Source organism: Sceloporus undulatus, chromosome 1 (assembly GCF_019175285.1).
Source record: "Sceloporus undulatus isolate JIND9_A2432 ecotype Alabama chromosome 1, SceUnd_v1.1, whole genome shotgun sequence".
Taxonomy (NCBI): Eukaryota; Metazoa; Chordata; class Lepidosauria; order Squamata; family Phrynosomatidae; genus Sceloporus; species Sceloporus undulatus.
This window is the reverse complement of record NC_056522.1, coordinates 264,280,825-264,308,153: the sequence shown is the minus strand read 5'-3', so window position 1 is coordinate 264,308,153 and position 27,329 is coordinate 264,280,825. Positions and strand designations below refer to the sequence as shown.

At 40.5% G+C, this 27,329-nt stretch overlaps 2 protein-coding genes across 2 annotated transcripts in view; one reads left to right on the top strand and one right to left on the bottom strand.

Moving 5' to 3' along the window:
• SLC25A22 (solute carrier family 25 member 22) overlaps positions 1-27,329 on the top strand; it is a 723,963-nt gene that overhangs the window by 404,503 nt on the left and 292,131 nt on the right. The gene's annotated exons all lie outside the window — the stretch shown is intronic.
• CRACR2B (calcium release activated channel regulator 2B) overlaps positions 1-27,329 on the bottom strand; it is a 76,230-nt gene that overhangs the window by 3,947 nt on the left and 44,954 nt on the right. The window contains 9 exon segments of the mRNA XM_042466420.1: positions 2,458-2,539; positions 4,692-4,827; positions 6,057-6,175; positions 6,178-6,275; positions 6,277-6,351; positions 7,304-7,386; positions 22,148-22,202; positions 22,967-23,038; positions 25,896-26,083. Of these exon segments, the coding sequence (XP_042322354.1) occupies positions 2,458-2,539; positions 4,692-4,827; positions 6,057-6,175; positions 6,178-6,275; positions 6,277-6,351; positions 7,304-7,386; positions 22,148-22,202; positions 22,967-23,038; positions 25,896-26,083 (908 nt within the window).

Genomic DNA, 27,329 nt, shown 5'->3' with positions numbered 1-27,329 from the left:
CAAGTTGGACAGCCTATGCAGAACCTTCACATTGCTAACAGCATGGATTTCTCAAAACCTGATTACTGTCTTCACTCATAACAGTATATGGAAATGATTCTTTATGAACTCGTATAGTATATAGGCAGAGTGATGGACTGGGATTTAGGAGATCCGGGTTCAAATCCCCACTAATCCATGAAACGCATAGGACGACCTGATCAAGTCACTCAGCTTGATCTACCTCACAAGATTGTTGGGATTATCAGAGTAGACAAGCCTGTACACTGTCTTGAGTTCTTGGAAGAAAAGTAGAAAAGGAAAAAGGAAAAAGAAACTATAAATGCAAAAAATATATTCCAGATAGGTTCATTCGAACATCAAGGAAGATAACTCAGACCTACCAAATAAGCAATTGGGGATCATTCAGAAAGTAGGCTCCCAAGAGATGATGGTAACAAAAAATGTCAGAGGAGAGGCCAGACACAGCTCCATTTCTGAACCAAAGCTTGGAAGAATTACAGTGGACATGCTAGCTTGAAGATTTCCACCCCAAAAGTAATTTTTTCCCATGCTCTGAGGAGAACACTTCTTGACTTAAAGCAGAATCAGGTAGTAGCCTTCCATCTGATATCCCATAGAACCAATACTGGGACAATACCAGTTGGGTGGACAAAGAGTCTGGTCTGGACCTAACTAGATTAAAGGGTTGTTGGTACTACTACCAACACCAACACCAGTGATTTTGTGCCACTGTTAGTGTACCATCTACGCTGATCTTGCTGCTCTGTTTCTCCAAATAGAAGACAGCAAAGTTCCACCAAATGGCTTGGAAATGTCATGTACACCATTTTAGTGCAGCTCTCCTCTCATTAGTGGAAGCCCTTACAGATACTGGGACGAATTCTGTAAAGCCTCCCTAAATCACAGGGAGCTGATTCTGGATATAATATGTTTTGAACTGGACATAATATGTTTTTAAAAGGAAGGGCTGTCTCATTAATAATCTCAAATGCCTTTGACATTTAATTACATCAATGTTGTTTTCCTTCCTGATTTACAGCAGGGTCAGGTCAGAGTAACATCAGATGACTCACTATAAATGTTTACAGTGTAGCAGGCATTGTAAACATAGCTATTTTCCAACTCATTCACACTGTCTAAGGTGGCTCACCCTCAAATAGGTCCAGTGCCTTAGCTTATTTAATGTTCCAACTAAAACCCAGAGTGGGTTCAGCATCCTGTTCACACTAGATTTATGAACATATTTGTATTCCATGATTCATTTCTCAAGCCTTTCTGATGGGCACCTTTCTCGGTGCATCCTTATGTTATAGTCTTTTATTTATAAAAGGGAATAACACTTTGAGTTGCATGTTCTCTGTGTGAAACTGCTGTTCAGAGGGATGCTGGGAGCCATCACCTGCTACAGTTACAAAAGAATGTATGTTTAGAAACCCAGTTAACTACCTGAAAATAAAACAGGAGTTTCAATTTGGACCAGAGCTGGTATGAGCAGGGAAGCTGGATTGACTCTACCTGCCGCCATCACTTTTCTACTCCACAACATTCCTTCAAGGTAGCAGTTCTTAACCTTTAGTCTTTTGGATGTTTTGTACTTCCTAAGTTCTTACCACTGGTCATGCTGGCTTTAGAATTTGACATTGAAAACACCTGGAAGATCAAAGGTTGAGAACCGCTGCTTCAAGTCACTCTTCCACCAGCTTTGTGTTCTAAATTGCCTCTCATCTAAAACAGTTTAAATGAATAATATTTTTAAAACTCTTGAACATCAGTCTGTTATACATATTTTCATGCAACTTCAAGCTCTGTTTTACACTTACATGTGTGACCAAAGATACCCAACACATTTTATATGGTAAAGTGTAGGACAGACCAGGAATTAAAACAACAAGTTATCCCTAATTGGACTTCAAGACAGATTCTCATTTTGGAAGGTGAGTGGGGTCTGGTTTTCATCACCTGTGCTTTTAGAGAAACAGAACTATAGAGCTAGAAGGTATCTCAAAGATAATTTACTGGTAGTTCAATCAGCTTACTAACAAATCTAAGCAATATGCTGGATCCTAATTGTTGTGCTGGGGGTGGGTGTCTGATGATGTATATTTCAATGTGGTTTTTAAAAATATATTGTTTAATCTTGTTTTAAGTTTTGTATCCTATGAATGTTTAACAATTTATAATTTTTTATAAACCATTTTGAGTCCCAAATGGGGGGTGGGGGTGGGATAGAAATAATAATATTAATAATGATGCTAATAATACTAATAACTGCTGCTATTACTACTACTACTACTACTACTACTACTACTACTATTTATGATGAAAATCCATAACTAAAGCGTCCTTGACAAATGGCCACCCAATCTCTACTTAAACACCTCTAGTGAAGGAGAGTCTACCACCTTCTGAGACAATTTGTATCACTTGCACCAAATACCACAAGCTCTATGTTACCTTTCCTGCCCAGCTGTATCCCATAACTGCAAAACCACCTCCATGTTGTCAACCATCAAACTCTTCACCCGGTAATCAATGCCTGGAGGAGGGAAAATAGGCATCTGTTGAGACCAGGAAGAGTCTGATCCCGAGAACAGAATGCTGCACTTTGATTTGGCCAAGCCATTGACAGTAAAATGTAAATAACCTCACAGTACTGTAAAGATAAAATGTCACAGTGTCTACCTGCCCATTCCTCCCAGTCACATCATCCATCTCCCCTCCTCTGTCTGCGACACAACAAAAAGAGAGCCCCATAGGGATGTTACTGCTCACTAATGCTCTTCTTGAAGAAATCAACAAGTAATTTTAGTGATTTTCTTCCTGCTGCAAGAAAGTGTTAAAAAACAATGCCTTCATGACTCCTAGTTGCAAGTCAGGATTTAGCCTGCACAAAATTTGCCTGCAGTTATTTTGCACAGAAAACAGATATTTTTTTTGCACAGGAAACAGCATTTTTTGTACAGAAAATAATATTTCTATACTCTTCTGAATGAATTATTGGAAGAGAAAATGGATTGGTTGAAGAAAAACAAATTGAAACTGAAGACAAGACAGAAGTGCTTACTATCAAGGGCCCTAATCTGGGGCTGGAGGTGTGTGAACCAGTTCTCGATGTGGTCACACTCCTCTTGAAAGACTGTGTTTGCATTTTGGGAGTGCTCCTGGATCCGTCCCTCCAAATGTCAGCTCAGATAGATGCAACAGTCAGGAGTGGCTGTTATCAGCTTCAGCTGAAATGCCAACTGCATCCTTCCTGGAATTGGAGGAGCTAAAGATGGTAGTGTATGTGCTGGCAACCTGGACTTCTCCAATGCACTGTACACTGGGGTTACTTTTGTCCCAAGTCAGAATAATCCAGCTGGTTCAGAATATGGCAGCCAGACTGATGTCCAGGAGTGATCAAATTACACCAGTCTTAAAAGCACTGCCAATTAGTTTCCAGGCAAAGTATGAGGGTTATTATCTTTAAAGCCCTACATGATTTGGGTTCAGGTTACCTACAGGATCACCTTTTCCCATACAGTCAGCACTGTACATTCAGGTCCTCTGGGAAACTTTTGCTCCAACTGGTCAGGACTAGGCTAGCAACAGTTTCCTGGAGGACTTTTTTGTTTGCTGCCCCCAGACTGTGGAATGACCTGCCAGAAGTGATATGACAAGCTGAAAATGCTTAGTGCAATTGAAACAACATTAAAGACATAGTTCTTCTGGCAGGCCTCTCCAGTCAGTTTTAAATCATGACTTTTTAATCTGTATATAAAGTCTTATGAGGGTGTTTTAAGGATTTTATAGTATTGTATTTTAATTGCGAATTTATGCATTTTTAATTGTGTTTTGTATTTTAACATGCTGTACCCCACCTTGAGACTTGAGGTGAGAAAAATATATCATTTGTTGTTGCTTTAATTTTCTGCAGAGAGAAAAAAAACTGGGTTTTGTGCAGAAAATGCAACAGATTTTCAGTATTTTTAAAATATCCTTTCCATTCCTAGAGCCCAGCCACAGCAATAGAGTAGAGAAGAGGTGGATTAATGGAAGAAATATTCTGTTATATTAGGTTATATTCTGTTTTAGTGCTTTAGAACAGTTCTACTCAAATAGTGTCCCATGGTTAGTGCAAATCCCTGAGTCATTTGCTACAAGTCCCTGGCAATTTTTCAGGAAACAAACAATGTATTTATTCAGGAAAAAACTCTTCTAGAACATGGCCACATAGTTCGAAAAACCCACAAAAAACTATGGATGCCAGCCATGAAAGCCTTCGACTTCACAAACAATGTATTTATTTATCATGGCACAAATTTGGTAACAGTCCCTAGCACACTAAAAAGGAAATTGCTGGTCCCCACATCAGATAGCTTGAGAGGCATTCCCTTAGAGTAAGCTTTGAATTACTCAAAAGATAAAAACATTGTTTGTCCTTTTTATTTCCATCTGGTCACTAAGCATGATTCACATCTAAAGGCTTCTCAACACCATGAGTAACATTTCAAAACATTATTATTAAGGGAATAGGTTGTGTGGACCACTCAAGAGGGGAAATCAGCAACTTTATGCTAGCATTGAACAAGGGAAAAGCAGTTCACAAGTGCTGTTCTCATGGATAAAATCACACAAGAATCACTTAATAGCTTTGTCTTAATTTCCCTTCCATCCCTTGTTTCACCATTTGGAAGTCTATCTGTTACCAATGGTGGAGCTGATCTCAGTCAAGAATCTGTTGTAGCAGAAGCGGTGGATGAAGGAGCTCTTCCCAACCCCGGAATTACCAAGAAATACCACCTTGAAGACACGGTCAGGAGAAGATCCAGTGAGTTCAAATCTCTGGAATCAATAGCAGTCATCAATGTAACGAATTTTTAAACCGTTTTTTTTTCACGAAACTAGTTTATATATGTGCTTAGAAGATAGCCAGGAACAGAAAATGCAAACACTTAACTAACAAATCATACTTGTTTACTGGACTTACTTTGAAGCCATGTTCAGTTATCATTCCCTTTCATGTATTTGGTGAAATCTTAGCACTAATCCTCAAGTCATACAGTCCACCATTTTGCTCTCACCGAAACCAAAATGTTCCTCTGCTCAATAAATGTGGACTGTCCTTATCAGTGATTCACATTTCTCCATCTCCCCTTGGATACAAAATGTCATCTGAACTGGGACTACAATTTTCCATTACTCATCCGAGCTAGCTGAAACAGTTTAAAGTTCCCAGTGGGAACAAACATTTTATCAATTTAAGAAATATCCACTGTTTATAATATTTGGCCAAGCAGTTACAGCAAGTAGCAAACAGAAGTGTCAAAGGGTTTTGCTGAAAGATTCTCCTTGTTCAGATAAAAATCAGTGAAATGTAACTTTAACAGTAGGAAATTATTGCTGTTATTCGTAGCAGGGTTAGAATTGTGTGGCCTTCCAGATGTTGTAGACTACAGCTTCCATCATCTCTCACAGCTGCTATGCTAGTTAAGGTTGATGGGGTTGCAGCCCAACAACATCTGGAAGCCTGAGCACCCATATAATTCTGTACAATATAATCATGTAGAGTACAAGAAAATCTCATTGCTACAGCCCCAGCCTCAGTGATAGCCACTTTAGATGGAGGAAAAGAGCTCAGTCAAGGTATTACAACTAGCTGAAGTCTATCACCCAAAGACACAGTTGTGAACCTAACCCTTCAAGGTTGTCTTCTAGAGCCCATTTCCTTAGGTTTACCCCATACAAAAACCTGCCTTAGGTACTTCAGAAAGAGAAAATGAGATGAGAATTACTTAACTCCAGGCCTGGGTGTTCCCCCTTTAAGATGCCACGCCAGGGAGGGAGCCAGGAGAAGACATCTGGACTAAAGGAGTGTGAATCCTCAGCTGGTTCTCCTTTCCTCAGGCAAGGACTCTTCAAGAAATCTTGTGGTTCTGCAAGTATAGTCTGATTTCTATGCAAAGCCACCTGGCCGACTTCTGCTTGGATTTGGGACAGAACACTACTAAAACTGGAAGTCTCAAGACAATGTGTTAGGCTAGATAATAAGAACTTAGAGAGCTAGACTCCACCTCAGTTTCATTGCCAACAGCTGCCCTCTTGGGAACAAAAGAGGTTGTGGGCTCATGCCCTATCTCTTGCTTGTTTATATTGCTTTTCAGAGACCTTGGTATCCCATTGTTTTTGCAGGTTTCTGCTTTTCTGTTGTTTTCCTAGGGGCTGGACATTTTTCCATCAATGGATTAGCTCCTCTTCCAGCCTTCAAATTGGCCATGTGGGTCAGGAAGAATTACATTTTTCTTGGTAGGTTCTTCCACGGTAATATCTTCTGGCAGGACAATGGGAAAATCTCCAGGAAAAAGCTGACTGGACCAGACCCCAAGTAATAGGAAGAAAGTCCAAGCTCATCAATCGTGAACTCTTGCAAGAAACTTATCAAAAATTGAACATTGAGTTGAGGATGAGAAACTGATAGCTGTAAATGTGGGTAGAGGAAGAGGGAGCAACAAAACCCATCATGGGTTCCAAGATACTTAAGGCCTACAAGCATTAAAAATGTATTGTGTACTTATATACCATCTTAACTTTAGAGGAAGAGGGAATGGATAAATTGCTGCTCTGTGTCAAACAGAAAAATGCCTGGCTCACTCTTCAGCGCGCAACAATAATAATTCTATGTATTGGACAGCTGTCTTTATTATCCTAGTTAGTTCTCTAGCTTGACTACTACTACCTTTGCTCACACTGGAACATTCCCACAGGAGGCCGAGGTGCTCCCATGAGTCCATGATGGTATGTGTTTCCTCCTCCTCTTCTCCTTCGCAAAAAGTTGTTATCGTAGGAAACAGCAGACTGCCTATGTTGCACCCTACCTTGTGATCAAAATATAACTCTACCCACCTACCTGTCCCATTTGAACGCCTGTGCTGCACATGCCATAGGACCCTTTTCATTAATGTCGCCCTCGCTTACTACACTACCCCGTGGAGTCACTGTTGGGTGAGGGGGTATGCAACTGCATGGGTAACACCCAGAATAAGGTGACACCCAGTTGGGCCCTCCTCCCTTCAGTGCAGGAGAAGTGAACATGTACCCTTCCCAGCTGCTCTGTCCCATGGAGAAAGCAGAGAATGGTAGCAGGAGGGATGCCTACGCACCCCTCCTACACCAGATGACACTTTGTTAGTGCGCCACTTACACTACCCATTTATTTCAGTTAAATAAGAAAAACAGGGAACTTGACCCAACAGCTGTGGTGAATAGGACTAGCAGAATGTGGGTGGGACACACAACACAGGGCAAAATGCTATGCTCTAACCGTTTGACTGGCTTCTCCTCCTCTAGGTATTTGCCTATCACTGACCCTTTCTTCAACAGGGATTTCTTCCTCTCGACCGCTGCCTGAAATTAGAAAGATTAGTTAGCATTCACCATACAAATAAACAACTACTCTTTAACTTAGATATTATTTATTAGAATACAACTCCCAGAATCCACAACCAGTGTGGCCTATGGCCATGTTAGCCTGGAGAAGCACAGTTAAGAGGTGATACGATAGCCCTGTTTAATATTGAAGGGATGTTCTGGTTTTAATTAATCTGCTACACAGGCTCTAAATCAAACATAACAGCTATGCTTTATTTTCAGTCCACACACAATCAGGCAGCAATGGATGAACCTTCATGCAGAATTATTTCCTAGGTTAAAATATGGCCCAGAAAATTTATCATTCTGCAAATGAGAACCTTTCACACCAAATCAGATTAACTATGGCGCATTACAGACCACCCAGAAGGGGCAGTCTCGCGCCACTGCTGGTTGCTGCGTCCGGGAACGCAGCATCCAACCAGACCAGCAAGAAGAAGAGCTGAAATGGCACTTCTTCTTCCGCCCCAGATGAGACGCCGCGAGGTGCTACCACGCACTCATGGATCACATCTGGGGCGCTATGTGCGGATGCTATGCATCCAGCACGTAAAGTGCGGTGCCCATGTGTATAGGGAGCCGCCCTCTTTACACCCTCGTCACGTGCTGGGGTGAGGCCATGTGGAGCAGCTAGGTCCTCGGCCAACCCCTAGCACGTGACGGGCGCCGGAAGAGCTCGTCTGTAACGGCCTATATACCACAAAAGATGACTAATACACACAACTTAGTGTGCTAAAACTGCTGGCAATTATCATGGAAAGAGATATGATGAATCAAAATATTGTTCATATACGATGTGGTTTTTTTCTGTCTTCAACTGGATTTCCTAGCCTTCTGCTCTTGCCGTGTCCTAGCCCCGCAGTCTTAAAACATCTGGCTGGCCCTTTAAATGATCTGGTAAAACAAATTTCTTATAGAGGAAATGAGAAAGTTACATCCGGAAACAAATCAAGAAATTCTGAATCTAGAGAGGAAATTAAACAGGAATTCAAGTCTGAATTAGGAGAGATAAGAACGAGATTGGACAAGATAGATGGAGATTTAATCACAATTTTGGTAAGGTAGGAAAACTTGAATTGGTGTGAGGAAGGTAGAGACGAAAACCGGAATACTGTGTAAGGAATATCAAGAGGAAGAGGAACAGATATTGAGGCTGCAGGTGAAACAGAGAGAGAATGCTTGAAGTTGAGAGGATTACCTGAAATATAAATGAGAACTTATTATCCTATCTCTCCCCGATCCTGGCCAGGTTTACTGAAGAATTGAAATCCATTCCATGGGAATTAGATAGAGTTTATAGGGTCACATGCGTGTGTTGCGAAGATTAAGAATTGCTGAGAAACGTAGGCCCATTATAACAGGCGTAAAGTACGTCCTGGGGACGTACTAGGTTAGGCAAAGTGCGTGCCTTATGCACGCACCTAACCCTAGTACGTCCCAGGACGTACAAAATGGTGGGCCGTTCCACACGGGAGCCGCATTACGATGTCACAAATGCGCCACCTCCAAATGGGGTGGCGCGATGTGATGTGTCACACCGTGTGAGGGCGCATAGAGCGCCCTTTCTGCGGCACAGAAGGAGCTCCGAAATTTCCGTGATTGTCGCTGGCTCAGTCTTTAGACGGCTGCGCCAGCAATGCAAGGGGGAAAGGGGCCAAGCGGCCCTTTCTCCTGCTTCCGCCCACCCTGGGTGTCCTTGGGACATGAAGCCCCAAGGGCAACCCTTTCCAGGCCGTCCTTTGCAGCTTCCCTGCGGCCTGGAAAGAGGCAGATCGGGGCCTCGGAGGCTGCTGCTCGGAAGCTGAGGCCCCAATCTGACAGAAAACAGCGCTTACAGGCGCTCCCAATGGGCTGCTGTAAGTGCCGTAGTGATTTATTTTGTCCACAACACAACAAGAGATCTAATTCTTCACACAAGTTACCAACGAAGTTAATAATTGAAATAAAGAGATATCAGTTCTGGGAGATATTCCGGGGGAAATACTGAAAAGGAAGAGATTACTTTTTCTAACAGAACAACTGTATGGAATCCCATTTAGGTGGGAGGGGTGGAAGGCATCCAAGTACCTGGAACCAAAGGAAATGAGGTTAAACTCGGTTGAGAAGGTGAATAGTTTCCTAAGTGACTTGAAAAAAGATATTGAAATAAGAAACGAGAAAAGAGATAGGGAGGAGGTGGAGGAGGTGAAGAGGAGAAATCTGAGAAGAGGACAATACTTAAAAGAATAGTTTAATAATATGTCATTTTTTTCTGTTGTGCGAACACCTTCTTTTATTCAAAAAATCTACATACTTGTTTGGTGCTTATGATGGTTGTGTATTTTTTTTACCTTTCTTCCGATTTATAATCAATAAAGTTACCATTTTTGATTCAAGGTTTAAAGGTGATTGATTTAAATTGGCAAAGAACCAAATAACCAAAAATAAAATACAGTGGTACCGGGATACGAAAGCACCGCGTTACGAATTTCCGGGATACGAAAAAATTCCATAGGAAAAAATTGTTCCTGGTTACGTTTTTTTTTCGGCTTACGAAAAAAATTTTTGGTGCTTTTCGGCGCTTTTTCGCACGAAATCGGGGCTTCCAGCGCTAGCGGCTATGGCTTTTTCGTCGGTTGCGAAAGATTTCAGGTTCGAAGGGCGCACGCGGAACGATTAATTTCGTAACCGGGGTACCACTGTACTTTCATGGAATGTAAAGAGATTGAACTCACCACAAAAAGAAAAGGGTATTTTTGTATCTAGAAAAAATGACTCCAACTTTTTGTTTGCAGGAATCAAATACAAAAATAAAGATGTAGGCTGTCAAAAGGGAAAAATTAGGGAAAGAATTGTTTCATCCCTAAACAAAAGTAAAAAGGGAATATAATCTATGTGAAGATCATATTGAATCGAAAGAGATCTTTAAGTATTAATGGGTAATATTTATAGGGTAGAAATACACTGGAGTGGGAAAGCCTTTCTGGTAGTAGGCATTATGGTCCCCAAAACAACAAAAGTGATTATTACCAAAAAAAATAAAGAAACTTTGTCAGATTGTGATTATGGAAACGTAATGGTAGTAGGTGACTTTAACAGGGTAATTGAGCCGAGATTAGATAGGAAATCGGATAGAAAAATAAAAGAAACACAGGCAAATTACCCCAACCTTCTTTGACTAGTGGATAAACTTACCTTTGACAGAGTTTGGAGGCACTTGTAAAATGAAGAAAATCTTATACTTTCTATTCAGAAGACACAATCTCTGTCTAGAATCGCATTCTTCTTGATATCAAGTCAGTGGTCAGAGTGAAAGTATGATAATTTTAAACAGAGAAACTTCTGACCATAACCCTATAGTATTGACTCTTAAAGAACCTACAGGAAAAATATTTGGTACTTATGAAGAACTCTTAAAAGACAAAGAGATAGTGGAGAAAGGGGAAAAAATGATCCAGTTGTTTTTAAGGAAAAACATAAATATGAAGTGGACATTGCAATAGTTTGGGTGCAGGAAAGGCTACTATTAGAGCTTCCTCACATAACAGAACATTATACTACAAGGCAAAGAAACAGAGTTACCCTACTAAACACGCAATTGAGATAAAGAAGAGGAACTTAAACAATTTCTGGCCTGCAAAAAAAAAAAAAAAAAAAAAAGAGAGATATTAAAACTTTGCAAAACAATTAGAATTAGAGCTACAACGAATTGGATAAAAACTAAAAAATGGCAAAACAAAAATCCTTTGAACCTGCAAAATAAAACGGGTAATGGCTTGCATACAACTAAGAAGAAAGACAAAGAGAGAAATTATTTTAATAGATAAAAAGTGGGACAGAATATGCACCCAACAGACGACATAAAAATATTTGGGATTTCTCTGCCTAAGAACTTAATAGGTGAGGAACAAAGGGGATTCCTACCCAAACCGTTATATGCAAGAGAATACCAATTGTATGGATATCCTAGAATATTATGAACAAACATTGTGATAAAAATTGGGTCTTTTCTTTCAGATTTTGAAAAAAGCGTTTGACTCTATAATTGGTTGGTTTTATTGGACCGTTGGAAAAAATTAAGGTGGGGAAAATGTTTTTAATTGGATGGGTAAGATTTATCAGATCAAAAAGCTCAAATAAAATTAATGAAGTCAAATTTTATCAAGATTCAGTGGAACAAGACAAGGTTGTCCTCTAACGCCCTACTTTTATTATCATGGAAAAATACTTTCATAGATACAAAAAACTGATTCGAACTTAAGAGGTGTTACGATCAAAAAACATACTACAAATTAGAGCATTTGCAGATGACGCAATAATTATTATGGAGGATCTGATGGAGATGTAAAGGGAGTTCTAGGAAATTAGAAAGATTCGGCTCTTGTAACGGGTGTAAATTTTAAATGACAAAAAATATAAAGGAAAAAGAGAGAAAAGCTTGGAAACAAATCAGGTATAACTGGAGAAAAAATCCATACTTGGGATACAGTCACTAAAAGCAGTGTAACTATTTGAAAACAATTACAAATGCCTTGAGTAGTAAATAAAGAAGGCTATGATAAATTGGAATAAGCTAAATTTGTCTTTAATCTTTAATGGAGGATAGCCTCAATCAAAATTTCCATTTACCAAAATTCTCTTTTCTTTCAATGTTACCAATATAACACAGATAAAATATTTAAGGAATGGAAAAAGATCTCTCTCTGTTTAAATGGAGAGGGTAAACCGAAGGTTAAGTTAAAAATTTACAAGACGCCTGTGAAAGAGGGGGGCTCAACTTAGCCATTTAAAGCTATATTACGATTCCTGTGTTCTGATGTGGATTAAAGAATGGGTTTGTTAAAACAACCGCTAGCGCTTGAATTGGAGGAGATGGTTTAGGTATGGTTGGCATGCATGCCTGCTTATGAGAAAGATAAGAACATAAAGCTTTGGAAACCTGTATAGGAAAGCCTTGTAAGCTGTGGATATATAAGAGAGAAGAATGCCCAAAAGAGAAGGCTGGATATCCCTCCATGAAGCTATTCTGGAAAAGAATGGTTAGAGAAACTAAATGGTACAGTATATGGTATTTTAAGGGGAAAAGAATCATAGAATCATAGAGTTGGAAGACCGCAAGGGCCATCCAGTCCAACCCCCTGCCTCGGAAAATCCAGATCAAAGCATCGCCGACAGATGGCCATCCAGCCTCGTTGAAGACCTCCAAGGAGGGAGACTCCATACACTCGAGGAAGTGTGTTCCACTGTCGAACAGCCTTACTGTCAGGAAATTCCTCCTAATGTTGGTGGAATCTCTTTTCTGCAGCTTCATCCATTGCTCGGGTCCTGTCTTGGAGCAGCAGAAAACAAGCTCGCTCCTCCTCAATATGACATCCCTTCAAGTATTTAAATAGAGCTTCATATCACCTCTACTTCTCTTTCCAGGCTAAATCCCCAGCTCCCTGAGTCGTTCCTCCTAGGCAGGTTTTCAGACCTTTCACCATTTTAGTTGCCCTCCTTTGACACGCTCCAGTTTCTCAATTCCTTTTTGAATTGTGGCGCCCAGAACTGGACACAATATTCCAGGTGGGGCCTGCCAGAGCAGATATAGTGGCACTTTACTTCGCTGGATCTAGTACGATACTCTCTATTGATGCAGCCTAAAATCGCATTGGCTTTGTTAGCTCGCGCATCGCCATGTTACTCATGTTCAGCTTGTGGCTACTTGGACTCCTAGATCCTTTCACCTGTTGTCTCCTTAAGCAGGTGTCTCCATCCTTTCTGTGCATTTCATTTTTTCGCCCTAAGTTCAGTACCTTACATTTCTCCCTGTTGAAGTTCATTCTGTTAGCTCTGGCCAGCTTTAGTCTATTCAGGTCATTTGAATTTTGATCCTGTCCTCTGAGTATTAGCTTTCCTCCTAATTTAGTGTCATCTGCAAATTTGATAAGTATTCCCCAATTTTTTTCCTCCAAGTCATTGATAAAGATGTTGAACAGTCTGGGACACGGACAGAGCCTGTGGGACCCAAGGTTACTTTCTCCGGATGAAAAATGTGCATTGTTGAGCACCTTTGGGTTCGGCCGGTCAACCAATACAAATCCACTTACCGTTGCCTTTCCAGCCCACACATTTACAGCTTGTTTGTGAGAATGTCATGGGGAACCCTGTCAAAGGCCTAACTGAAATCAAGATATACTATATCCACAGCATTCCCTTCATCTACCAAGGCTGGTAAAATTTATCAAAAAAGAGATAGATTGTCTGCATGACTTGTTTCTCTGAAACCCATGTTGACTTTGTGATTATGGCATTGCTTCTAGATGTTCACGACTCTCCGTTAATGATCTGCTCCAGAATTTTCCTAGTCTGATGTCGACTAACTGGACGATAATTGTTGGGATCCTCTTTCTTCCCCTTTTGAAGATGGGACAACGTTTGCCTCCGCAGTCGGCTTGGGATCTCTCCGTTCTCAGGAGTTTCAGATTATTGCTAAGGCTCGATTACATTGCCAGTTCTTTTAATACCCTTGGATGAGTTCACTGGTCCAGAGAGCTTAATTCATTTAGATAATTAGGTGTTCTCTACTATCTCTTTACTTCATTCTGTGCTGGAATTCCTCTTCTGTTCTGCTCCCTTATCCTCAGGTTAAGCACCCTGTGCCTTTTCTGAGAAGACTGAGGCAAAGAAAGTGTTGGTAATTCTGCCTTTTCTCTTTCTTCTGTTAGCATTTGCCATCTTCTCCACGCAGTGAACCTATGGTAAATTGAATCTAAGACAAGAGAGGATTTGAATATGAGGGTTGGAACATAATTGGTTTACATACGACAGATTCTGAAAGAATGTAACGGATTGTAAATGGCCGGGATGGAGTTGGAAGAGGGTAAATCTGACTAGGGAAAATTTTGGTAGAAAAGAAAATAATGTAATTGGGAAATTATATGAGGTCCTCTTAAAGTATAAGGAGATGAAATGTAAAGGAACAAATGATTTAAATGGGCTAGAAACAATGGACTGTGATTCAAATGTCCCAGTGGGGGAGGAAAATTGGAAAATATAACACAAATTCACAGTCTCTCAGAGTATACAAGAACTTTTTCATAAATGTTTTTGAGTGGTACCTTTCAGCAAGTAAAATTGCAAAAAATATACAAATACAAATCCAACCTATGTTGGAAATGTAAAAAAGAATTAGGAACTTTCTACCATTGTTGGTGGACTGCAAAATGGGCAAAGACTTTTAGAATTGATTAATGAGCAAACTGGACAAATCCTTAGAAGAAATTGCCATTAAGACCAATAGAATTGTATTTGTTAGGATTATTTGGAGACAAAATAGAGGCTGCATGGGGTATTGATTTTTTAGAAGTAAATGGGTTAAAAATAACGTAATAAGTTTGCAATAACACTAAGGGGGATTGGATCCACTGGCAAATGACTGAACCTAAGAGTTGGATAACAAATAAATCACGAATACTGGTGACAGGAAGTCAGGTGAAAGAGTATGTTTGTAAGTTTGTGTATTAGATGTAGAGAAGCTAGAATACAAGGTGAAATAGAAGAAAGGGAAGTATGAGTCAAAGAGAAAACAGGTTGTACAGGGGAAGAGAAGCAAGAAGGCTCAGTAAGTGAAGAGGTTTGTGTAGTAGGAGGACGTATGGGATAGATGCGCGTTAGGAGGGGAGGGAAAGATAGAGTAAGGAAAGGAAGTAGAAGGATAAGAAAGTTATTCGTTCAAGTGAAAGGAGTTAGGAAAGGATAGGTAGTATTGTTGGTAGGAGCTGTGTAAAAAGAGGAAGTTGATTCTACTTTTACTTTTTTCAATTCGTCTTGCAAAATATGGTAACCTCAATTTGTTAGTATATATGTAGATGGTTTTGATGTATGTTTTTTATTAATAAAGTTATATTAATAAAATAAAAAATGATCTGGTAAAATGCGTACACCTACAAAAGAAAAACATTCTACACAATGAAACGAACACAAAGACAACAGTTTCATAGCTGTTTCTCTGGGTCTAGCCATCTTTTATTGGCTTGCTGTAATTCTGGCATTTAAACAGAGATAAAATACAGCCATTGCATTGCGTGACAGAACACACAAATAAAATTTGATGAGGATGATAACAGAGGACATGACATTTTATTGTAGTAACAACATTTCTGCAGAGGTCCGGGGCAGTCACAATGTTTGCGCATGCACATGCGAGGTACATATAATTGCTTCTTCACTCTGCAATGTTATCTGTAAAAAAAAAAACCAACTCTGAAAAATGTGAAGTCAAAGACTTTCATAGCTGGCATACATAGTTTTTGTGGGTTTTCGGGCTATGTGGTCATGTTCTAGAAGAGTTTATTCCTGATGTTATCCTGAGTTTCACCAGCTCTGTGGCTGGATCTTCAGAGAAGGCATATAAAGTGCCAGCACAAATGTTGCGAACCGTCTGGAACAAATCTTCTAGAACATGGCCACATTGCCGAAACACACAAAAATCTCTGAAATCTTCACATGTATGAAGGGGGGCTGGGAAAGCAATAGGGAATTATAATGGAAGACAGTATTGCTTTACATAAATGAGGCAGTTTGTCTGACAATAAAGTATCATCTAGAAGCATCCACTCTGCAGTTCATGATAAATTCCAATTGACCTTCAGAACTAATGCCAGTTGCCTGTCTCTAAACTGCACAGCCCTTATGCCAGGATGGGCACCTAGACTGGACAAATATGAGAAAAAAGATTACACTAAGGCTACAGTGCTACATCCTCCACTGCATTCGTCTATTGAGGAACATCTGGATGCTTCTTCCACTGCCAGCTTTTGGCACATTAGATCTGCAGTGATAGCGCCTTTGGTAGGTTGGAGAGCTACCTCTGCTATATCTGCTTTGACAAATATACAGAAACAATTCCAAGAAACTGACATACTAGCATTCAATCAAGACAAAATGTAATTGATGCCTGTTTCCCAAAGCATTTGCAAGTCGAAGCATGTTGCTAGATCAGCAGGTTTTGTATTTCTGCTACCACTTGGTCCTGTTGAAGTAGCCTTCGGGAGTACAATTCTGTTTACCAAGCAGTACGGCAAATGCACATTTACATGCCTCAGGGGTAACATTTATATTCTACAACTGTGATGTCAGTAAAAAGATCCTTGAATATTCTGGATGACCACAGCAGCTGTAAAACAATTATGTTGATAGTAACTGGATGCTACGCACTTTCTATTGAAAAAATCAAGCATATTTGCTTATTTTCATTCCTCAGTATGGTTATAATGGTACACCATGAGTGTTCACATGAGATGTCAGATTTTTTAAAAAAATGTAAATAATAGTAAGGATCTTTTGAGATTCCCATTAGCCAGAGATTGACCGTTTATGTTTAAGAATCATCATTTCTAACCCATCTTCTAATGCATTCATATGAAAGAACAGTCTTGTTTACCATTTGGCACTGTATCATATTTTGTGCATTACCAGATTGGTTTTATTAACATTTAAAAATTATGTTCTGGATGCTTTGAAAGTTCATCCTGGCAACCTTTTTTTCCATTAAAAGAAAATTACAAGAACTAAAGCTCTTGTCTCCTCTTTTCCTTTTACCCCGTCCATCAGTGTAGGCTGCTTAGACTGTGGCGATGACTTTTTCTCACTGTCACCTCCATTCATACCTTTACATTTTGGAAAGACTATCCCGGAGTAGTGTGACTTCCATCCAATGAGTCATAAGACTTTCTCGTCCCTTTAAAGGCTAAAACACAATGCAGAAATATCCAGTTGGAGACCTCCCCACTGCCTGGCCCTGGAAACTATAGTTCCTGTTGCACCAGAGCTCTCTCAGATAGAGAAGGCTAAATGTCTCACAAAACCACAGACCCCAGGAATTCCCTAGCTTTGAACCAGGCAGTTAAAGAAGTTTCAAACTGGATTATTGCTGCAGTGTGTCTTGGATCTTAGGAGAAGGAATCACACAGCCCATTGTACCTCCACTCATTTGTGACCTTGGGGCCCCTTCTATACCACCACCACCCACTGAAAAATGGGGAGACAGAAAGAATTGCGCCTTGGGGTTCCGTGAGAAGCCTCTCCTTATAATAATAATCTGCATTCTCCCTGCACGATCGAGGCAGGTATGAACAAAGTGCAGTATTACAGCCAGTGTACTCATTCTCATGTCTCTCTCTCCACACACAACACACACCACCACCACACACCCTCTTCCTTTCTTTTGGGTGATGGTTCAGCCCATGGTAGGCCCCAAGGGTGAAATATAGCTACCTTCTACTGTAAATATATTTAGAAGGCAGGCTCCTGAACACTTCCTGCTCCTTCCTAGGTACCGGTTAAAAGAGCTTATAGACTCTATTCAGCCTGTTGTCATGGGGCTTCCATTATGCCCCCCCCATTGATGCCAAAATCCGCATGACCTCAAGTCTCACTGGTTTTAATGGTGGCATGTCATGTGTGCAACTGCAGCCTGCATGCGCTGCCATTGGAGTAAATGTGTGGAACCATCCATAGATGCTCAAATCCATGGATGGCAAGCCCACATTTGAGGCGAGAAGACTGTATTAGAAAGGGTGAACTTGTTTCTTGCAAAAAATCTCTTCATCTTAATTTTATATGCTGTAGTTACTTCACTACCTAAGAAGGAGTTGGGCTAACACCGGAGGACAATGGAAAAGGAAATGAGAAACAAGATTATTCCTAGAAATCTCCAAGAAATGGTTCTGCTTGCTTTCTTTTTTGGCCCATTCCAATGTAACCCTTTCCAGTTTAATCAGTGTACAAAAACAATGAGTGAAAGAAATGAAAAGTAACCACAGATGTTCATGGATATCCATATTTGGAATTATTTTAATGATGCTCGCAGTTGTCTAATTGTATCAGTCCCTAGTCTGGACATGCTTTGTCTTAACATCACTAGATTTGGAGCTACCTAGAGTAGACCCTATGTGAAATGAATTGGACTTGTCGGTCTCAGCTAATTTAGTGGGCCTGCTCTTAATAGGTGTTACAGGCCAAATTATTTAGTTGTCAACTTTGTGCCCTGGCCCTTGGGCATATAACCTTAAAAGTATAATAGTTAATTTAATATGCCATAGAGACTAAAACATGGCATAAGATTTAATGCAGGCAATTAGAGCTGGGAGAATGTGTGTCAGTGAAAAACGCTTCATCTTTCATATCACTCTGGGAAGAACAATGCAAATGCCTATGTCCTAGACTAAAAATCTCAATTTCAGAAGGAGAAGAGTTAGTACACACCTGATTTCTGAGTTATTTTCATTAGCAATCTGATAAAAAGCTAATAAAAAGAAGTTCAGATAAGAGTTCTTATCAGACTACCTTCAACCATATCTCCAACATCTGAAGAGAAAGCAACAATGTCTCTTTCTAGATATGGTGTTCCTGATAATTTGACAGTCTGATAATTGATCTGGACATGCTACTCAAACAGGCTGTGATACTGTTAAGGCTAATACTAAAATTGAGATATGCCCCATTATGCTTGAAATGAATTTTTTTATTGTAGTGTATGCTGTTAATATTTAACAACACTCAAGATTAACCCTTACATGTAAACAGATGAGATTGTAATCTGTCATGAGCAAGTGACTAAATTATATTAGAAGATTATGAATATGATATAAGGGACAGGGTTGTGTACATGTGAAAGCCTTTATATCTGTATAAGGTCTGCACAGACACCATAGAAATTATGGAAAGAATCTGATGAGGAATGACTGAAGTATATAGTCTTGATGGTATAACCTATGTGTTAATTAGTATAAAGCCTGTTAAAGCAATGAATAGAAAAATAAAGTCCCTATGAAATGTTCTGATGAAAGTATAACATCTTGATGGCCAGATAATATGATGTGATACCTTATGTGATACCAGTCGGTCTTCCTTATTCATGGATTTTTTTTTAATCCACGGATTCAAGCACCCATGGCTTCAAAATATTTTTTAAAGTATAAATTCCAAATAGCAAACCTTGATTTTCCATTTTATATAAGAAACACCATTTTACTTTTCCATTGTATTTAATGGAACTGGAGCATCCATGGATTTTGTTATCCACGGGGGACCCTGGAACCAAACCCCAGCGGATAACAAGGGCCCACTGTAATGTATGAAGTTAAGTGTCCAGACCTTGCTATGCCTGCATTTTTCTCTATGGTGAATGTATTTTTTATATATCTATGGTGGCTTACAGGCCACCCCTTTGGGGTGGCCTGTACCCGCCCCTTTCCCCGACGGATCGGGGCCTCAGCTGCCACAGCGGCAGCCCTGAGGCCCCGATCCGCCACTTTCCCAGGCCGCAGGGAAGCGGCAAAAGGTCACTTCCCCACAGCCTGGAAAGGGGTGTCCTTGGGGCTTCAAGCCTCAAGGACACCCCAACAGTGGCGGGGGAAAAAGAGAAAGGGGCCGCTCAGCCCTTTCTCTTTTGTGTTGCTGGCGAAGCCATGTAAAGGAGCTCCTTCCGGTGCCATGGAAAGGGCGCCAGGATGTCACATCCGCGCCGCTCTGTTTGGAGGCGGGGCGGCCGTGATATCCTAAGGGCGGCGCCCAAGTAGAATGGGTGCTGCCGTTTTGTACATACCCTGTACGTACTAGGGTTGGGGGCGTCTGAAAGAGATATATATAGTATTCAGAGGCCCTTTCCAAACGGGCCTTTTAGTACGTACCGTGTACGTACTAGGGTTGCCCAGGGGCATCTCTTTCATATATATATCCGGAAATTCCAACATTTAAGAACACTCGAGTGACATTAACTCAGTTTAGCCAGCATCATGAGTTAGGTACTCAGATGACCAGAAGTTGATAATAGGACCCCAGATAGAATCCAGATTTAGTTGCCAAGTGTCAAGCACCCACAATCCCTCTCTCTAATAAATAAGAGGTGGGGAACCACATCTGTTTCATAGGATCTAAAATAGATTTAGTTCTATGGCAGCAGCTATGAATGGGCAATTTGCTATTACCTTCAAGGACTGAGTTCACCAAGGGACATTCCAAATGCAGAAGAGAAGATAGCATGCAGTACATACACTGGGGAAGTCATGCATATGTCTGCCACCCCACCCCAGTCTATAAATGCAGTTACAGCTTTTGTAACCTGGAAATGGAAATGGTATAGCTCTTGGGCCATATGAGATCAAAGAGAGATCTAGAGTGTCCTCATACCATTGCCATTTTCCCTCAATACTGAGAATTATGCCTCCCACAGCCTCCAAAAGTTATAACTCTTCGTTTAATTTCTCTTTTGCTCCTGCTCCTGATTCAAGATAGCAATTTTAAAAAATAAAAATAAAAGTTATCTCCCAGAAACTTCTGGGTGCTGTAAAATGCCTGAATGCAGCCAACAAAAGTCTCAGGGGATCAAGAATAAGGCAAGGGCAGCCCTGAGACCTTTCTTAGCTGCCTACCTTTGTGATAATCACAAAGAGTGGTGGTAAATTCAAATACAAATTACAAAATAACACACATTAAAAACAACATTACAACGGGAACATCCCTCTCTTCTTTCTCTATCACTCTCACACACAAAATGTTTACTTAGCAGCTTGTATAAATCTCCATTCAAGTTTCCCAAAAGATTTCTGCAACTTGTGCTTGCATAACATAACTGGTAGGAGCTGTGGATCAAGAATATTTTTTCCTCTTTATATTTTATTCCTGCCTTTTGCTTGTCAACAGCATCATGAGTAGCAAGAGGAATATCCTTTAGTGGAAACACAGGTATCTTCTTCTGGCTCATCTTCACATTTGGGGTATGTCTTTATGGTAGAATCTACTGTGCAATATATCTCATAAACATTACATTTCACAGCTGCACCCATGCAGGACTCACACACAAGTTGCTATAGGGAGGAAAATCCCACTGTAGGAGAAGGTACAAAAGGGGACAAAGCAACCCCACCACCACCATTTTCAGATTCTTAATTATGACTTGCATAACTAGGGGAACCTGGAAAGGCATAGCTACAAGCAGGACCAGACTAAACCATTTTGTTGCCCAACCACAGGATAAGGTGGCAATCTCTCCCATCTGGCATATCAAGCCCAACCAGACAGGTGGCTGAATCTTTCTTACTTCAAAACCGGTAAAAAGACATTGCACCTGAAGACAGGAAATTAACTGAAAGGGTTTAGGGCCTGCCATACAACATACGCTGCTCTGTTCTCCACCACAATGCTGCCACTGCCTACCCCTACCACTTGAGACAGCCATCTCATTCTGCCCAAGGATAGGGCCAGCTTTGGCCACAAGCTTATGTGGCAGAAGAATCACAGGTGATCATCCATGGTAGAGACCAGTTTGAGGCGTAGCCCTAGGAAAAATGAGTTCCCCTGGCCAGAAGAAAGGGTATTCCTTGGGATAGACAGTTGATGGTTCAGCTTTAAGAATGGAGATTCTGCAATGCTTCTTCTGATTGTCAGTTTTTATGTCCAAAGCTTAAATTGTGCAAAAGAGTCTTTCTTGTCTTTGGGTCCAAGGAACACCTCTTTCCTGTCCAGTCATCAGAAGTAGGTGGCCCCTATCAGCCCTTTGTAATTGCCTGGGTTTGAACACACAGGTTTTTCAACATTCAGAAAGATATACACGGACACACACGAAGGTCCATATGGAGGAACTATGAAACAATGAAACACACAATTCCTTGGGTCAGTGTCCCCCATGGAAATGGAATGAGGCCAGGTGATGGCAGCAACAGCAGCAGGCAAAGGGAAGGTGACTGGGAATTAGGATTTTCTTTCTCAGACTAACCAGCTTCTTGGCTTCAAAGGCATCCCTTTCATCTCTCAGCTTCTTGTTCATCTCCCTGCTCCAAAGGAAAAGGAGGCATATATAAATAAGGTGTGATGGTTGCTCTAAACACAATGCACATATACTTGTCTCTTATTTTGTTGTTGTGTGCTTTCAAGTTTTTTCTTGTTTATGACTACTCTAAGGCTAGCCTACCATGGGGTTTTCTTGGCAAAGTTTGTTCAGAGTGGGTATACCTTTGCCTTCTGAAGCTGTGAATATGTGACTTGCTCAAGGTCACCCAGTGGGTTTTCATGGCCAAGCAGGGATTTGAACTCTGGCCTTCAGAGTTGCAGTCCGACACTCAAACCACTACACCACACTGACTCATTTATTCCTTATTAACATCCCAACCTATGGTGGGCAATTCTCAAATCTTGGAAACATGGGAAACAAGCAAGAAAGTGAGAGACTAATCCTTGCACAGCTAAAGAAGTCATATTCAGACAGTACTCTGGCAACCCTATGACCTCAAGGAAAGTTTAGAAAGCATTTGGGCTACAAATCCCAGAATCCCTCAGCCAGCTAGAGAAACACCCATTTTCCTTGTGCTTTTTCTCATTAAACCTATCCTGTAATGATTCCTCCATATGTCCCATCATTCTGCCCTTCCAATAATGGAGCCCTCACTATCACTTGCCATAATCAATGTCCCCCATAGTGATATCCAGTCATTTTATTCAAAATGATATCCAGTATCTTTATTCCAAAGCACAATATACTGTAATTCACTAAACAATTGAACAAGCCTTAGAGAGTATTTCAAATTAGACTTCTTACCTAAGAAGCTCCAGTTGTCTCAGGAGGCTTTGTTTTTCTTTCTGCATATTTTTAGAGACTCTAAATACATCCCTGTGTTAAAGGTAAAAAAGACTCTCTGTGAATTAACCATCACAAGTTTTGTCTTTTGTAAGCATTAATAATATGATCAAAATCCCAGACCGGATGGCAGCAATTGAGAATGGAGGCTGGGCTAAATAAATGTGCATTATTAGGAGCACACTGGATCCAGGTTCTTCCCTCCACCAGTCCCTTCTTCTTCTGTGTCATGTCTTTTTAGATTGTAAGCCCGAGGGCAGGGAACCGTCTATCTAAAAAGATTCTATGTACAGCGCTGTGTAAATTTACAGCGCTTCATAAATAAAGGTTAATAATAATAATAATCAATGGCATACTGATGTAAACCACTGACAGTACACTTCACTTCTCTCTGCCTCATCTAGATCTTAGCCTCTTAGAGAAATCCCCAGTTGCAAAGCATCTCACCCTTTTATAGCTCTTGGGAACTAGTTACTTGTAATAATTGGTTCATTTACTCAATAACTAAGCTATAGCTAAATTACATTATGACTGTAACTTTAAAAATGATAACCTCATTTTTTTTTGCAGTGTAACTATTTACTTACTGTACTTTTATACTGGGAAATTAATTTATTGTCAGTGCTGGAAAGAATATAAAGTAATTCAATATGCTATTGTTAATTAGTCTGTTAAATAAATTGCTAGGGTTTTTACAAAGAAACTGGGATTTATAAAAGATGGCCTATCTGGTTGTCACTGACGCCTTCTTGTGGCAAATTTTGTTACTGACTTCTTCAACTATTTTATTTTTGTCCCTTTTAAGTGGCCTTCCTCAGCCAGCCACTTACCAGATGCAGTGCATAGGGGGATTTGTAGTGCAATGCAGCTGGAAACACGAGGTTAGGAAAAGCGGTTCTAAAGGGATGTCCTAAACAGGAATCTAATAATGTGTTAAATTAAAATTTTGTCACTGATATGATTGTATCTTCTTCTACCCCTACCATATGTGTATTGTTCATTCATCCTTCAAAGGCCATCAACTGTTTGTCTGGTAAGATTCAAAAAGCTGAATAATACTGAGCTCACTCCAATGAGAAAAGAAGGTTAGAAAGATCTGTTGGTGAATCAAGGATGAAGAATTCTTCATAAGAAATATTTTGAGTGCCTTTGAATGCAGGAATACGGGGGAAATGTTCTGTATATGGAAAGAAGCACTCAAAATATTTCTTATGAAGAATTCTTCATCCTTGATTCATAGAATCATAGAGTTGGAAGAGACCATAAGGGCCATCCAGTCCAACACCGCCATGTAGCAATTCACCAACAGATCTTTCTAAGCATTCTCTTCTCACTGGAGCACTATTCACCTTTTTTAATCTTACCAGACAATTTCTCCCATACTCCTGAATAACTGCATCATCTCCCTCTCCCTCTCCCTCACCTAGAATCATAAACATTGTTTTCAATGCATACTTATTTTGTATGCAAATGCCAGAGATCCCAGGTTCAGTCCCTCTCATCTCAGGTTTCTAGCAATCTTAGTCCTACCACCCACCTGCTCTTTAGTCAATCGACTGTGTTGGTAACAAGCAAATTAATTTGTTGGGTTTCATTAGGGGAAGAACAGAATGAGTTAGCACAAAAGCCAGTTAAATATAATTAGTGATTTTTCAAGGTTTGATAGCAATCAGTATTACCCAACAAATGAACTTGTTAAGCCTTAGTAAGGGAAGAATATGATTAGTATTTCACTCATTATTGCCCAGCTCTATTTTCAATAGTTATGGGGATGTGGCTTCACTAAATGGTAGAGGAATAATACTGAATGGCTGTGCCATGGCTGCCTCCCTAACTTCTGAGGAGGGCAGTGCCTTCTTCTTGCCAGATCTAAGGGAGACTATGGGTACTGCTGCTATTGCATCCTCCTCTTCCTTGGGTGGAAGAGAAGGCAGGCTTTGATATCACACATCCTTGTCTTCCTCTAGTGGAGGAGTCTGAGGGTGGTGATATATAATTTGAGAGTGGCTGTCTGATTGCCAGTCTCACAACTGCTCCAGCAGCAACATTTCACACATGGAGTCTTGCACAATTGGGAGGTCATTGACAGGTATCCCCCATCAATGAAAAGGGGATGCAGCAGCTGCAGGTTGGGGACATAGCAGAAGTTGCAATATGTGATAAGTATTGCTAAAGCCACTTTTTTCACCATGTGTAGAAATGATTGCATCTGTGTTAAATGGTGTTTGGAGATCTCTTTCATTACCTAGTAGGATATTATTTTACAGGATAGTAGATTCTTTAGTTGATCAGTTCTTGGCTTTTTCAGAACTAGCAAATAGATTGAATACTCTCTTGGAAAATGATTGCTTGATTTGCAACAGTAACTAGTTTCAATGATGTCATAAATTTCTGAACATTAACATGATTGATTGTTGTGACAATAATGCTTGGCACATGTACCTTTGTTTTGTTCCAAGACTGTTATGGCCCATGGGTTTTGACAATAAAGAGTTTTTAAATTAAAGTACTCTAGTACATGCTATCCAAGTCAGTGACTTCACTGTGGTTCTCCCCGCCCCCCAATGTGAACTGAGAAGGATTTTCATTACTAGTTCATGTGGAGGAAAGGAAACATATTATTTTCTAAGTGGCCTCTGAGACTGTAAAGGTTTTGAGGCAGAGGAAAGAAACAACGTGCATTTTCAAAGGTTTTAACTCAGGACCTCTTGGAAGCTGATGGAAGATGTTTGGGTTTACACTTCATATTAATCTGCCACAATCCGAGAACACTGCTATTACTTTCCTCATTTCAATAAATGCACACTCACTAAGTCCCTGGAGCAAACCAGCCCTCTCTTGTGAGAATGGCTGGCACCTTTGTACGGTTTAGAAGCCCACCCTGACATGCCTGTTCTTCTGCTCCTGCTCTAGCTGGGCTTCTTTCTGTAGCTGCTGAAGGTGACCTTGGGCTACCTCCAGCTCCCACTTGTTTCTCTCCAGCTGGTCCAGGAGGTTTTCGTTCAGAATCTGTAGCCTCTCATTTTGCACCCTCATCTCCAGATGCTCAGAGTTCTGAGACTGTAACTGAAGTTCCAGCTGGAAAAAATAAATAGAAACCCCCACCCAAAGATATTAGAAGGACAGACTGAAAACAGCTTCATGCTATGTAGGAGGCTTTGTGAGTATAAAATTAATGTAAAATATTTAAATAAAACTGTGGTACAATGAGATGAAATAACAAACATACCAATACATATGAACTTAATACACTACCAGCATGCACATTTAAATAAATTAATAAAAGGCTGTGACCAATATCCCCTGGTTTGTTATAATTACCCTTGTGTCTTCCTGTCCATCACAGTCTCTTTATGCCATGTGAGCATCAGCCCAGTTAAAAACACGAAGGTCAGGGAACTACAGGAAGGCAAAGTACAACCCCGCCTCCTTTTCCAAACTAGGTTACCTTTGAATGTGCATTATAGACACATGGTAGGAAACTGTTCGCCTTTCAGACAAGATTAGACTACAACTCCCATCAGCCCCAGCTACCATAGTCAATTATCAGTTATGGGAACTATAACTATAAAAAATCACCCCCATTGACTTCATCCTGCCATTCCATGGCAGAATCCTTAATAATGTTTTTTGTATTAATATTACTCATAAATCCTAATTCCTGTATTTCGCAGAATGTGGCAGCAAGAGTTGAGACACACACAACTCTTAAAATTAAAATTATAACTTTAATTTATAGTATCATACCCACAGGCTAAATTTACATGTACATAATTTCATGTAGTTAAGTGAAAAATTTGGTAAGATGTGGGTTTTAAAGAAATTTTTAAAAGAGTAACTTTTTTTAAAAAAATGTTAAATTATTTTTAAAAATAAGGAAGCCTCTCCTTTTCCTCTCACTGAACCTTGCCCCATTCATACCATCTCTTCTGCTAAGGTCCAGAGTTTCAAAGGGGCACGTCAAAAACCACAGCATATTTCTGCCAAAAGGCAGATGTTTGGATATCAGTGGTGTCACTCTCCCCTTAGAAGAGTGTCACATTCCCACGTACACTCTAGTGCAGGGGTCAGCAACCTCCAGCCCACGGGCCGGATGCGGCCCACGGAGGCCTGCCGACCGGCCCCTGCCTGCTGTTGCTGCCGCCGCCGCCCATCATGGCTTTTCGCCGCTCTGGACGCCACCATTTTGGGCGGCAAAATGGCGGCGCCCATAGCTGCCTCTGGGGCTATGGGCACCGCCATTTTTTCACCCAAAATGGTGGCGAAGTCTTGCGCAACCTTGGGGGAGATCACGCGAGACTTCACCGCCATTTTGCCACCCAAA